This window comes from Talaromyces proteolyticus, assembly GCF_021365285.1.
Source record: "Talaromyces proteolyticus strain PMI_201 chromosome Unknown BGW36scaffold_5, whole genome shotgun sequence".
Classification (NCBI taxonomy): Eukaryota; Fungi; Ascomycota; class Eurotiomycetes; order Eurotiales; family Trichocomaceae; genus Talaromyces; species Talaromyces proteolyticus.
In genome coordinates this window covers 368,313-382,816 of record NW_025764281.1, presented here as the reverse complement: position 1 = coordinate 382,816, position 14,504 = coordinate 368,313, and the positions used below count along the sequence as shown (strand labels likewise).

Below are 14,504 nucleotides of genomic sequence, written 5' to 3'. Positions count from 1 at the left end.
GTTTCTTACTATAAGAGAATAAACAATAATATCTGCGGCGCGGGAATGCCAAGATCAATCAAAGTGGTCCGTGCGGACATCTAAGAACCGCAAGGCCGCACATCATGGAAACATTACACGATAACGAAATAATAGCGCCTCTCTTTCTTTTCGGTCAAGCGGAATGGTGTCTTGAATGGACCGCCTCATAGCCCAAGAGTCGTTGGGTACATGATGGACCCGTCAAATGAGACTGGCTTGAGCAAGGTCACTGGTATTCTCTCCTAGCTGCTCGTATCATCACAACAAGAGTCTAACCCCATTTCTAGTTGAATGCACCGATCCATCTGGCCTATTCCCCGAAGTCCAATCCATTCTCGCAAAGAGACTTCCATTAAAAAACCTGCACTGGAAATCACCCACGCGACCCGCGCGCTCCATCGAATCGCTAAACGTTGATCTGGTCGTTTCCCAGGCCGTTGAAGAGAAGAGACAATCCAATGATACCACCACCACCTCGAGCCCCGCGCCTCTGCGCCGCCATCAGATTCCAGGCTTACGCCAGACTCCGTATTTGAAAATCTACTTGTTGCGCTGCGATGATAACGAGGTGTACAAGACGTCGGCGAGGAAAGCGCTGCGGGATTGGATCAAAGCGCACTCGGCGTCGCAGCAGACAAGCGGCGGAGCGGGAGGAGGTCAGGGGAATCATGACGCGTGCGAGTGGTTGATTCTGCATGTTTTGCAGGACGGTGATAATCCTGATAAGGTAGCTTCCAAGTGGCCTGGTCGCGGCTCAACGTCGATATTAGAGAAGGTCAAGGCCGATTTCAACGGGTCGTCGAAGCCGGCTGTGGATCGTGTTGCCCAGCTTCGACTCACCAAGGAAGGCCAGTCGCCACAAGACCATTCAGAATTGGTCGATCAGCTCAATGATTTTGTGGATATGATCAAGAATGCGATCTTGACTTCGTTTGATTTGCGCGTCGCACAGTATGAGGAAGATATTAGAGAGAAGGATTCGCAGCGGAGCTTGCCTGGGTGGAATTTTTGTACTTTCTTCATCTTGAAAGAAGGATTGGCCAGGGGGTTTGAGAATGTCGGGTTGTTGGAGGATGCTCTCGTTGGGTATGATGAGCTTGCAATGGGGTTGGAAAGTGTCGTGACGAGCTATCTATCTGGTACTGGCGATCAGCACGGTGGTGGCTTTCTTGACTACGGTGCTGACAGGAAGGAGAAGGCGATTGCTGCTATCGAAGCTGCTGGAAAGCAGGATTTGGCAGATGAAGCTACGAATGAAGAAAAAGAAAGCACAGCCAAAATCAGTGTCTGTCTTGATGAGGAGTATTTTCCTCTGGATTCTGCGAAGAAACCGTACAGAGATATGATCTTGGCAAACAATATCTCCATATTTGATTTTCGCGCCTACGTTTTTTCGCGACAGTTGAACATACTCCTCAAAGCCGCCAAAGCACCATCCCTGAAGAACAAACGAAATTCAAGCTCTGGCCCAGCCTCAGTTAATAGAAAGGAAGACCTAGGGCTACTCGCCGAGATATGTGATCGAGCAATGGAATTCATAACCATGGCTGCTCGCACTCTTCGATATGATATCGAATGCGCTCTGGCAGATATCACTGAACAGATCGATATCGCGAAGAAAACGAATGTCATCAATAATCTAGTTTCTTCATGGACATATGCAGCTGTCTGTCAAATATTGTCTCAGACTGCAACACCCTCCCTTGCATTGCCTGAGTCGTCGTTACAACATGCCAAAAGCTCGACAGATCGGCCACCAGCTGCTGACCCAGGAACCAATATCCCCAGGCGGTCCAGCTCTCTGATAACAGCTGACCAGGACAAAGCTGTCGCGGCTCAAAAGTTAGCTCCGGCCAAGACTGGCAGCCTCGATCTCTCGTCCGGAAGAGGCGAACTCTGTCAACTAGCGAGAGGAATCCTTGAAGAGATTGGGGAACGTCGCGGTTGGGTCCAGAAGTGGAGTGAGTTTGGAGTACTTTTTGATCGACCTAGTTCTCTTCTCCAAGGGGATGGTTTGGAAGAGGTCTCGCTTGATGAGAATGAACACAAGAGTGACCATCCAGACCAGAAAACAATTTCCGTACCCTTTCAATCAGCCGGACTTGACTTGCCTGTGTTAACCACGGCCCTCTTTTCCAAGAACCAGTTCTATATTTGCTTCGAAGAATGGACAGATCAGATGTTCCGTCACTATGTTACCGCCAATCGAACAAGATCCGCACAAAGTTCCATGGCAGAGATAGCCGCATTGAGATTCCATCAGCAGGATTACGACACAGCAGCGATTTTATTTCGAAAACTTGCTACTTTTTACGAAAACTGCCAATGGGCCACGTTGGAAGGCACGGTACTGGAGCTATATACTCAGTGTTTGCAAAAGCTAGATCAGAACGACGAGTATGTGCGTGCAATGTTGAGATTGCTATCGCAGTACGCCTCGTATACGCAATCGGGCCTTTCAATACGACAGAAATCATTACTTGCTTCGTTGGATTCAACAGACCAAAGTATTATAGATCCATACATCGAGAGTTTATTTCTTGCTTCTGCGAAACTTTCTCGAGAGATTAGTGTCCCGTTGTCGAGCTTTTTCGGCAATATTGATGTCAATCCCGAGATAAAACATTACGAAGATAGGGATGGCTTCCAGATGCAGCTCAAGTTACGATTCTTACTGGGTAGTGAGATCAAAATTGAGTCGGTGAAGGTGAGGCTCGTTAGCGCGGGTGGGTTGCAAGCCCATGAGGTATGGCTTGAACGTGGAGAAGAGATTGTAATAAAGTCATCGACTTCAACAATGTCTGTCGGTTCAGCAGTAAGTAATTTTTTAGCGTTCGATCTTACGGTATGCTAACCCGACCAATCTAGACAACCTTGCAAGGGAAATACCTCGTTGATCGTATCGAAATGCGGATCAAAAATGTCGTTTTTACGTATGGCGGAGGTAGTAGTTCGTCAGCTCTACCCCCAGGTTTCAGGGAACCAGAAGGCACAGAAGAAGAAGTCAGGCCGTATATATGGTGCTATCCACCTACAACCGGCCTCGAGGCGAGACTAACAACTCCGCATTACATTAACCTAGAGGAATTGAGGACTGTCGAAGTTGAAGTCGACAGTGGACGCAACAACATCTCGAAAGGCGTGCTCCGCGTACGACCTGCAACAGCAGGTCTTCGCTTGCGAATTGCAGAGACTATCGTTGTAGGTGGAGATATCAAAATGACGCCTCAACCGGAATTAGCGAGTTTAGAATTTGTAAACTTTGCTCCCGAATCGTCCGTGCGATTCCGCATACCGTACAGCGTCGACGAGAACCACACCATGCTATCCGCAAGGCTAGAAGCTATCTACGAAACGGACACGGGTAAATTCACATATATATCCGCCAGCTCCATCATATCAACATTACCCATTAGCGTCAATGTACAGGACATCTTCAAAGACGATGTCCTCTTCTCCCGCTTTACGGTCAGCCCAGCAATGCTGATTCCGCTTCGAGTTCTTGGCTGCGATATCCCCGAATCAGACTCATACCAAGTCGACTGCGGCATGCGCGGGCCTGTAGCGTATGACGTATTCCCCAAACAAGCAGCCTCTATAATCTACAAAATCAAGCTACGGGACGGCCGTACACCGCAGTCGAATGAGTCAAAGCGATCATTGCGGCTTACCGTGCAGTTCACCTGTCTCGACGAGGAGTGTCTGCTACTAATCAAGCAAAAATTCGTCGCAGCGATTATGCACAGCAAGCATAAGTCGCTCATGCGTCTCTTGACTCCGCATATTGTTGATGCCTTCCGCACACAGCTGTCGACGTCGGACATGGAGGCGATTGGTCTACTACGCGAGGTCGAAGTCTTAAATTACAATCAGGTGCATTGGGATACGGTGCTGAGCAGTCTGCGCGAGCCATTCAGGAAAGAGGTTCGCGACTGGCTTGTGGAGTGGCATAAGGTATTTCTCCTCCTTCCATCATACCCTTCTTCTCTCCTATCATAGCCGAGTTTATCTGGTGTGGTGTGTTTGTGTGTGTGCTGATGAAACCAGTCAAATACCGTATTTACCCTCCCAGACCCCGATCCAGCCCTACTCGGTCGTCACATCGTCATTCCAGTCGACGTGCCCGAAGTTCAAGTGGTCCACACTGCCGAACTACGTCTCTATACCGAGAATCTAGCCGGACAACCACCACTTCAACAACAACAACAACATCCATACGCCGCCGTCGGTCACATGATCGCCGCAGAACTAGTTCTACGGCATACCCGACGATGGTGTTTTCAGCGCACCGAGAGTCAAGACTCCAGCCAATTAGAGTTCGGATACGAGATGCACGTCAACCCAGAGCAATGGCTGATCGGCGGGCGACGACGAGGACATTTTACAGCTGCAGAGGGCGAAAGCACCACATTCGCTATTATGTTGCTGCCGCAGAGGGCAGGGAATCTACTGCTACCGTCTATCGAAATCAAGGCATATATCAACGAACCCGTGGTGTCGGGGGGAGCAGCGACGCCGACGTCTGCTACAATCGCTGTCCAATCACCCTCGCCAGCCCCCGGTAATATCACCCCCTCGTGGCCGGCACAGCAACGGCGGCAAGTACCCAGCGAGGTCGATTATAAGAACCACGGCGAGACGCTCTTAGTCCTGCCGGACCTTAGGAAGACGACGGTGAGTCTGGAGTCAGGGAATCCGGGGCTGATTGAGTCGGAGGCTCGTGTGGCCATATAACCTATATCTACCAGTATGACTATTGTCGTTTGTAAATAGATACAAGTATACAGTCTACAGATCACGAATGTACATCTTCTACGTACTAATTTCAGATTAGACTATTAACTAGCACCAATCTTAGCGGCTTCTGCCTGAGGCATCATTAGTAGATTTCTGAAAGTATTGCCACGCCCAAGGCCCCGCCAAGCCGATCCCGGCCGCCACGTAAAAATCGGTAAGGCCGAACGCCTCAACAAAACGGGTCATGCCCCAACGGAATCTTCAATGTTGTATAGTTAGGAATTAGAAGCACTGTCTGTAGTACATGTGCAAAATAGTAGCATGATCATATGATGGTCCTATATTCCTATTATCACTGAATTATCTATTTGGCTCGATTATTAATTAATATCGAGCTGATGTAAGATGGACGGCATGATGGAATTAGTTATCGTGCATTACATGCACTGTATTGGCGGTACGCAGATCGTAGTTCAAAGTACATACCGCCTATTCTCCCTTCTCCCCATCTGGAGACCGATGATAGTCCTTGCTGAATCGGTCAAAGGCCCCGAGACGAGAAAAAACCGGAGGTGGGGACGTCCATTATATATTACATGTATTGATATCACAGAGACCAATATCTGGATCTTCGGTTGATTATCACATGCGAGGTTGCTAGAATTTTCAAGTGACTCTTCTTGTTTTCCAACAGTAACTACCAGGTAATCAGTTATGTAATATTGCATGAAACGATAGTGATTTGTGATGGTGCTCGGTTTGATCTGAGCACTAGACTATTGCATGTGCTTGAGCCGAGTGTGGGACGCCGAGTGGCATGACTAGTCCGTAATTACATGCTTAGTAGAATGCCCCGTACGGGCCAAAGGAGTGGGTGACTATGGAGCCTGAACTGGGGCTCGTGGGATTACCGAGTTCTGTGAATTGAGGTCGAGGAAACACAGAATGTCACGTCTATATAATATTGCTAAAAGAGGGATGATAATATGGTTCACTGTGATATCAATAGGCTTGAGGCTTGAACTATACTGCATATGATAAGTCCTGCCACATGCTGCGTCTCGTCCAATGGCGCTTCGCGGAAGGGATGCTTGCATGTGATATTCATTTATCTGTTGATCGCATTCTCTTGCAGCGATGACGATGAAGCTGATCGAGATAATTGAAACTGGGCGAATGTTATTGGGTACTCAGAAAGTGAACAGCTGTTGATTGTTCTCAGAAGCAACATTCAACAGTTTATAAATTATTCAATTATTACTTAGTTATTACTGACACCCTGATTGGTCAATTGTGTCCCTGGTAAATAACCGTAAGTAAACCGAGTATCGGTACGAGCCCGATTATCCAACCTCACCTTTAGCATGGGAAGTATGAAGCGAAGCGAATAGATTCCCTCGCTCCTCCAATTCTCTTCGTGATCAGCCAGCCATCAATGTGTCACCGCATCTGCCGTAGCACGGCTGGTGTGTGCCAGTGTGGTCTCACAGCATAAGGCGGTGTCATTGGCTGTGCGAACTGGCTCTGCGAAGTAAGCAAGGAACCACGCCACCTACCCAGCAGTAGTAACTATGTCTGGTACCGAGTCTAGCGACTGAATTTTCAGACCCTCCGCGGCAGACTGCAGCAGATGGTGCCGATTCAAATCAGTGAATCGCTGTGGTTGGCCGTGATCGTCCTGGTCCTCCGCCTATGAGGGGTTCCTAGGCGCGGCCCGAGATCTGTCGCCTGCATGAGGACATTCATCTGATGACATGGACGAACCACGGGGAGGCCGAGTGTGCAGATTTGTCTTTTGGGCGTGTTCTTCACAGTCACGCAGATCACTATAGAAATCTAGTGAGTGTGGCCTGTGTTCTCAGGGTCTAACCGTGGCTGCTGGGTTGAGTACTTCAATGGCAGCACCGTAGATGTTGAACCATCAATATTATCTGCGAGAAAGAGGAAAGAAGGTTATGGGGCAGCTACTGCTAGTCCAGGGCCAGTCGGGGTGCGGACGTGGCGGTAAGCCGGCGCAGGCACATGGCAGGCGGGCCACGCACCGCCCGGCAAATTACCGCCCTGTATCGGCGGCGTATCGCGGGCGACACCCCCTACCTAAATTGCGCAAAATGACCCTAATCACGTTTGATTTCATTACTTACACATGCTGAAAGATTAATTACCAGAGTGGGCGGGCTTCTTTCTTCTCGAGCATGAGCTACCGCGGACGACCAGCAGTCAAAGCAGGGGCGAGTGCGTGCACGAGGCAAAAAATATTTTATTCTTTTATTTATCAGCCCACTCCGCTCCTCAACGTCCTCTGCCCTTCCGTCAATCCGTCCTCTGCCCCTGACGACTGCTCTCGGTCTCTGCTCCAGCTTCAGGAAAGCACTGTAAACACCAATTCTCCATTCTGCAGCAGACCCTGACTTTGCTCGTCACTGGTGATAGAGCCACTCCTTTCCTTTTGCTTTGTGAGTGTGTTTCCTTCCGTTGTGTGCTATCAATCGCTGATATGTGTCCGTTCAGACTCCCAATCGCATCGAATATAGACACAGCATGTCTTCCACCGCCGTCCCAAAGCGCATGGCGCTGCAGCGAAACCTAACTGCCCAGTCATCTGTGGCCAGCTCTGCCTCCGTCTCTCCCATGGAAAGCCCGCGTCAGTCGCCGTCCAGCACCTCGCTGTCGTCGCTCGCCTCCGAGCAGGACGCCAAGAACTCTGAGATGATCGATACCCTTGGCAACCAGTTCGAGCTCCCCAATTACACCATCAAGGAGATTCGTAATGCCATCCCTGCACACTGCTACGAGCGCTCGGCTGCCACTGGCCTGTACTATGTCTTCCGCGACATGACCCTGCTTGGTACCACTTTCTACCTCTTCCACAACTACGTGACTGCCGAAACTGTGCCCAACGTATACCTCCGAAGCGGGCTCTGGGCTCTGTACACCGTCCTCCAGGGTCTTTTTGGAACCGGCTTGTGGGTTCTCGCACACGAGTGCGGCCACCAGTCGTTCTCGACGTCCAAGGTTCTCAACGACACTGTCGGATGGATCTGCCACTCTCTGTTGCTCGTGCCTTACTTCTCGTGGAAGATCTCACACGGGAAGCACCACAAGGCCACCGGAAACTTGAGTCGTGATATGGTCTGGATTCCCAAAACCCGCGAGCAATTCGCATCTGGGCTCGGCAAGGCTGTTCACGAAGTCTCCGAGCTGATGGAGGAGACCCCCATCGCCACTTTCATCAACTTGCTTTCCCAGCAGTTGTTCGGGTGGCCCATGTATATCATCACCAACGTCACCGGCCACGACAACCACGAGCGTCAGCCCGAGGGTCGTGGTAAGGGCAAGAAGAACGGCTTCTTCAGCGGTGTCAACCACTTCAACCCCAACAGCCCTCTGTATGAAGCCAAGGACGCCAAGCTCATTCTCTTGAGTGACTTGGGACTCGCCCTGGTCGGTACCGGGCTGTACTACCTAGGAAATACCTATGGTTGGTTGAACCTGCTTGTCTGGTACGGCGTTCCATATCTCTGGGTCAACCACTGGCTTGGTAAGTTCACACCAAATATCCTCACCAAACACCCTCTAACTTGGATGTTTAGTCGCCATCACCTACTTGCAGCACACCGACCCTACTCTCCCTCACTACCAGAACGAAGTATGGAACTTCACGCGCGGAGCCGCCGCCACGATTGACCGCGAATTCGGCTTCATTGGCCGCCAGCTGCTCCACGGCATCATCGAAACGCACGTGCTGCACCACTACGTCAGCACCATCCCCTTCTACCACGCCGACGAAGCCACCGAGGCTGTCAAGAAGGTGATGGGCAAGCACTACCGCAGCGACACCGCGCTCGGTTCGTGGGGCTTCATCAAGGCCATGTGGACCAACGCGCGCATGTGCCAGTGGATCGAGCCCAACACCGACGCCCAGGGTGAGAGCAAGGGCGTGCTATTCTATCGCAACCGCAACGGCCTGGGTCTTGCTCCTGCGAAGCTGCAGAAGCCCTGAACGCAGTCAAGTTGTTATTATTTGTTTTCTCGCACGGGGAGCAGGACAGACAACCCTGTAGATATGCGTGTGTACCAAGGCGTCCTGGCGTGATGCGAACGTTGCCGACATTCGTTAGATTATTGTTTAAGACATCGATCGATTGATCACCGATCGGTCAGTGATGAGTGGACGAGATAAATAAATAGACACCAATATATTATTAATCAGATGGTGAATATATCATTGATATGTCATATATATAACGTTAAGTAGAGAATTGAAATGCGGGGAAACTCACCTGAATCAGCAAAAACCTGTTTGCGTAAACCTTCATGACAAGTCATATATGCTTCCGCTGCTTCCGACAGTATCACACTATCAAATCAATGAATAACTTTATATTAGTTTATTATTTACGTCAAGTTACGTATGTGCATGTATCCCCTGATATGTTATATATTAGATCTGAGTGGTTGCTCGGAATCAATTATATATATAATACATGTAACATATAACAGTATTCTAGATTATATATTATATTTTTTTCCTTCATGCATATGTACAAATCTATTCTACTCAGTTTTTAATTTCATTATTTGATAGTATTGTATTGATACTGCGTATCCCGCCTTTCCAAATCTCGAACTCGATTTCGTCGCGAGCAGCACCCTGCCCAACTATCCCAGAGGCCCATGGCGCATACACCAGTTTCATCCGCCGCCTGGTGATGCGCTCTGCACCGCGCCCCTCTGTACCAGTACTACCAGTACCAGGCTGGGAGGACTGCGGTGGGGCTGCGTTGGTAGCTTTGGTCTCCTTTTCAGCGTTGTTTGGGGTGCTAGGTATACTCGATATTTCACTCCGGTGCTGTGCAGGTTGAGAAGACGCATGCGTAGAGTCTCTGTCTATGACCTCCCCGTCCTTTTTCAACACGATTCGACACGCAACCTGCGTCGACCAGACCAGACCCAACGCAGGCGTCTTTTGCGACTCCGACAAGGACTCTGGATTATCCCCCCATCCTGTGAAAAACCGTTCCTGGTGCGCGAGGGCCAGTGTCTCGTTGCGCACGGGATGCCCGATTATATAGGACCCGTCGAAGGAGTCGTCTTCGATCAACTGCGAGCTAGACGGGGCCGGGGATGATGATGGTAGGATATCACCCAGTACATTATTTTTTCTCGGCGTGCCGGTGCCAGTGCCAGTGCCCTCCCGCAGCGCGGTCTGTCGGAATCGTGCTTGTGCTTGTGTTTGTTGCTGCCCATCAAAGAAGTCGAATCTATCCGATACCTGGTTTGCGACAACAACGGCGATATTCTCCCTCGCCGCGAGGTTGCGCAGCATATGCCCCAATTTCGCCAGCTCGCCCGACCGCACGGATAGACCGTGCATGCTGTTCGAGGCGTGTTCGGCGCGGTAGTTGGCTGTGATGGAGTCGATAACTACCAGCCCGACGTTGAAGCGCGATATGGCGACGGGGAGTTGGTAGTTGAGGATATGGTCTTGGGTTTCCAGGTCGACGGCGGTGATGGCGAGGATGTTGGTGAGGGAGGGCAGATCTTCAAGATTTGCGAGGTATGGGTGGTTTGCGAGAAGCTGGGATAGGCGTGGTGTTGACAACGGCGCTTCGGTCGATATGTATATGGCATTTTTCGCGATGCCGTTTGGCGGAGGCAGTTGTGTGGTGAGGAGAAGGTTGAGGAGGAATTGGGTCTTGCCGCTTCCACTGGAATATAGTATATTAGTAAATATTTCACTTTACAAGCGTTGAGACACACCTCTCGCCAGTGATCTCAGTGAGATACCCCGTCGGTATCCCCCCGCCGAGCAGCTCGTCGAGCGTGGGATCCAGGGTGCTGATGGCGCGCCATTGCGACAGATCTATTCTTTCTGCCCTGTGATCGTCCTTTTCGTCTGTGTGAATGCCCACAGAGGCGTGTAAGGCAGCTACAACATCCGCGCTTAGTCTACGCACATCGGCGGGGGGAACATGCGCGCGTTTGGCGAGTTCAAGCGTGTCGAGCGTGATCAGGTCGGCTGTCGTGATGTGCTTTCGTTCGAGCGGTGGGAGGATGTGTGTGTATTGTTTTGTCGAGAAGTCTGGGAGCACGAATAGGAGATCCATAAGATTGATGCATTCATTTCAGTGTAGGTAAAGAAATGGTGTTGCGGTCTAGACGGCGTTTGCGCGTCGGCCAATCAGATGGCTTCTTACTACGTACGACTACATTGCATCCATCATATCTTAATTAATGGTATCAATTAATTAACGTATCATGTTACATGTCCATATTGAAGAGTAGTTTAAAGCTGATTGTATACAGCCGCGACACCAGTGCTCTTCTAATCTCGTGATGTCATCTACCCTACATATACAGAACTGCTGGACATGTAGCTGGAGACTGGATAATAATAATACCATGTGACTGTATTATTCGCCAATTCTCCAGAGTAAACGTCAGGATGGCAGAACGAATTACAGAATACGTCACCAAGTTCGTCGCAACGATACCATTCGCTGTCCTGACCTGCACATCAAGAACTGATATATCCAACTCCCCTCTAAGGCTATAACGAGTGATCACCATGTGACCAATAAAGCAAATTGATGCCGAGGATAGTTACCAATGAACCCTTGCAGCAGCAACGAATCGCAGGTCCTGGAAATAGCTGATCTCATAACTGATCGAGGCGGCGGTGAACAATGGCACGAGGCGACAGGAATGAGACGAGCCGATGATTCGCCCTGCAATTGGCGGTATAACGCATCACGTGTCGACATGCCCCTTCGCTTTCAGTCTATCCTTAATTATCAGCCCGGCCTGTCAAACTCAATGATATACTGTCCGGTTGCTGTTCAGCGAATAAGCTGTTGGGTTAGGTGTTGGCTGCAAGGGGCTTGGGTATATCAAGGCCGGGATCCGAAATATAGACATTTGATACTACATATGCACATTTGTCAACTAGGGACATTCGTACTCTCCGCTAATGACATGGACTTAAACGTTATATTGACCGAAGGAGTCAAGCTTCAGGCGAGCAGCACATGGCTGTCCCTCGCAGGATGCATGCTAACGACAGCTCTTTTGACATGATCCCAGTACCCCATAATATAAACTTCAATTTTTGCTGTAAGCGAGCCAATGCCGGAGTTATTGAAGGAGTTGGCATTCCAGCCATTTATCCCTTTGGATTACACTTTCGAAACCTGCAAATGAGATTTTGACGCTTGAGGCGGTAATAATAATTATTGTATATTTATATTTATTCATGATCAATCATTCATCGATTATCGATTGAAGCAGGATTGGGATAGTTATCTCCCCGAGAACCGCATTATTGCAGGCTCTAATTATGTATCATGCATACTCACAACATTGAATGAATGGCATGGATTTGGTGCGAAACGGCTGATCGCTCTACCAAATGAATAATATAATTGGAGTACTTACGTCTAGTGATATACATACTCCGGGCTCCAAATAACCAACCCAACATCAACAGTACGCAACACCAGCCAATTGGAACGCGAAACGGTTCCCCGGTCGTTGTCCCTGGCTATATGACACTACACAGTAGCGGATTTCAAACCGGGCCGAAGGGATCAACTCGTTGGAATGATATGGTTATTGAAAGTTGGCTAGATTAAGAATTTGTAGTGCATGTAAGGCGTATTATTAGCACGTACCGAGATTAATATAGCTGTCACCAGCGGCGTCTAGTCCTTATATGTATTGAACTGAGGCTCGCCAAGGCAGGCGGTTTCATACGTCCAGAGGAGGTTGGCACAGACGGGTGATCTCGTGAAGATCAGTCCTGTCATATCCCTATCCATGCGGCCATCACTTCGATTTTTGCAGTGGTTAATAATATTAATATTCACCCGGCAGCCGAAGTGGATCAGCCGAGTGGTTATCGTGGCATTATTTGGCATATGATATTATTGTAGTGCGCGGCCAATATGCCAGAACCGGACTAACATGCAGCTGAAACAGCAGCTGAGCAGGAACTAGAACATCGTTGGTTAGTTTCTTCCGAGGGGCTGGCATGACAGGTGGGCGACGTTGGGAATAGCACGGCCGACCCACTGTAGACTGGCACTGGCAGGAGTATGTGGGTGTGGAATTGTGGATAATTCAGTAGAAACCGTTAGGACGTATACTATAGGTTATAATGATAATGCTCGATGATATACTTCGTGGCATTCTGGCCTATAGCAACGAATGTGATTAGGTGGCGAGGCAAGGACATAGAAACTAGCTGCGGTTACTGCGACAGCAGCGACGTGATGAAGAAGCGCTTGTCCGGCCCAGGTAGTAGGTATGTACCCCTTGTCAAAGGATCAGAACGTTATTTGCAGCGGATGCACGCAATAACAATCATGCCGGCGACAACATGACAGGATTGCCATGTTCGAAGAACAAAGAGCCGTGTCACTGGGAAGGCTGACACATTTGAGTCTGCGGGAATAAATGGCCAATGACGGACACGAATCTATGAACAGTTCATGACTGCCCCCTGGCCAGGTCACGCCCCAATTCCTGAGCTGATCCCTGTTCAAGACGGAGCTTATTTTGGCATGACAAATACTGTATCTCCCGACAAGATGAATTCTAAGAATTGGACAAGATCCTGGCGAAGTGTTGTTCCCAACAAAGGATATTGCCCGCGAAATAATCTCGGTCATGATTCATACATGGCGGTCGGACAAAGACATGACTTGAGTGAATTTGCAGCAGTCGACGGTTAGACACCTGTTAGGGAGTTATTATGAATAAGTGAAAGGAAGGAAGTCCAGTAACTACGAACCTCGACGCGAGAGAGGAGCCGCATACTCGAGTTCTCAATTGCATCAGGCATTGGAACTAGAACCTCATTCGCGCGTCACATTCAATGCAAACTCGACGTTGGTTCGTGAGATGTACATAGTACGTACATACATCACATCCAACATGTCAGATGCAGTCTGGCTACATCGCATAGCTGTACATAGCAACCGGAGCATAACCATCGGCGATTCCTGAGCTGAGCTCTAGCCAGCTCCAAGCTCTAACGGCGCCGTCCCGTCCACGCTTAACTTTACAAATCCAAGACACTGGAAACTCAAAGTCTGTAGATAAATTGTGATCCACTGACCGTTGCGATCAGACTTTGTGGGCACGGGCTGTAGACCAACTTACCAAGAGTCAGGTCGGACTGTGAGGGAGACACGAGGGTCGTCTCCGCTCGGGTATTGTTTTGGCTTTGTGATAGATCACTCTCCCCGCTTCCAGCATCCAGTTCCTCAGAAGTAGGAAAGAGCAAAGCATGGGGTTAGCGGAATCTTCTCACGTTTACTCCGTACTTTCAATACGAAAGACTATTAGCTTTGACCTCCGAATATACTTATACTTCTAACTAGCTGAGCTCCTTGGCCAATCCGGGCACCGGCCGTTGGCCGTTGTTCCGTCAATGTATAAAGTATAAAGTTACAATAATTAAACCTGAAGGTTGCTATATGGACTCCATAGTTATATAAATGTGGCATATGCAAGCGAAGTCTGTGCGAGCCAAGACTAATATCCAGCCTGAGCAAACTGTCAGTAAGAGACAGCAAATGCGGCAGCGTCCACAGCTGAAGTACCAGGCTTTATCAATATAAAAAAGCGAAGCTTTTTGTTGTCATTCGATTTGGAATTATTATTTGCAGTCGAGAATAAAATTAGACTCGCTTACTCCGTACAGCGATCAAGAGTATCAGCGTGATGTGGTGGTGGTGGGT

General features: G+C 49.2%; 3 protein-coding genes across 3 annotated transcripts; 2 read left to right on the top strand and 1 right to left on the bottom strand.

The window, feature by feature from the left end:
- Nucleotides 1–4,900, top strand: BGW36DRAFT_317777 (putative TMEM1 family protein). Its single transcript, XM_046212590.1, has 4 exons — nucleotides 1–253; nucleotides 309–2,836; nucleotides 2,890–3,975; nucleotides 4,069–4,900. Exons 1-4 carry the CDS (start codon nucleotides 211–213, stop codon nucleotides 4,753–4,755), a joined length of 4,344 nt encoding a protein of 1,447 aa, XP_046072847.1. The 5' UTR covers nucleotides 1–210; the 3' UTR covers nucleotides 4,756–4,900.
- Nucleotides 4,901–7,299: 2,399 nt separating this feature from the next.
- BGW36DRAFT_294306 (oleate delta-12 desaturase) lies at nucleotides 7,300–8,761 on the top strand (the record flags this gene model as incomplete). The annotated part of the gene is made up of 2 exons (XM_046211082.1): nucleotides 7,300–8,299; nucleotides 8,352–8,761. 2 exons carry the CDS (start codon nucleotides 7,300–7,302, stop codon nucleotides 8,759–8,761), a joined length of 1,410 nt encoding a protein of 469 aa, XP_046072846.1.
- A 500-nt stretch (nucleotides 8,762–9,261) lies between these two features.
- On the bottom strand, nucleotides 9,262–10,978 carry BGW36DRAFT_375974 (P-loop containing nucleoside triphosphate hydrolase protein). The gene is made up of 2 exons (XM_046215826.1): nucleotides 10,524–10,978; nucleotides 9,262–10,471 (listed from the first exon to the last, which is right to left on the bottom strand). The coding sequence occupies exons 1-2, from the start codon at nucleotides 10,866–10,868 to the stop codon at nucleotides 9,320–9,322; spliced, it is 1,497 nt and encodes a 498-aa protein (XP_046072845.1). The 5' UTR covers nucleotides 10,869–10,978; the 3' UTR covers nucleotides 9,262–9,319.
- Nucleotides 10,979–14,504: the final 3,526 nt, after the last annotated feature.

Coding starts and splice junctions, on each gene's coding strand:
- BGW36DRAFT_317777 (XM_046212590.1), top strand. CDS start 211: ATGATGGACCCGTCAAATGAGACTGGCTTGAGCAAGGTCACTG. Junction 254..308: donor TGGCTTGAGCAAGGTCACTG/GTATTCTCTCCT, acceptor CCCCATTTCTAG/TTGAATGCACCGATCCATCT. Junction 2,837..2,889: donor CAATGTCTGTCGGTTCAGCA/GTAAGTAATTTT, acceptor CGACCAATCTAG/ACAACCTTGCAAGGGAAATA.
- BGW36DRAFT_375974 (XM_046215826.1), bottom strand. CDS start 10,868: ATGGATCTCCTATTCGTGCTCCCAGACTTCTCGACAAAACAATACACA. Junction 10,472..10,523: donor TCACTGAGATCACTGGCGAG/AGGTGTGTCTCA, acceptor ATACTATATTCC/AGTGGAAGCGGCAAGACCCA.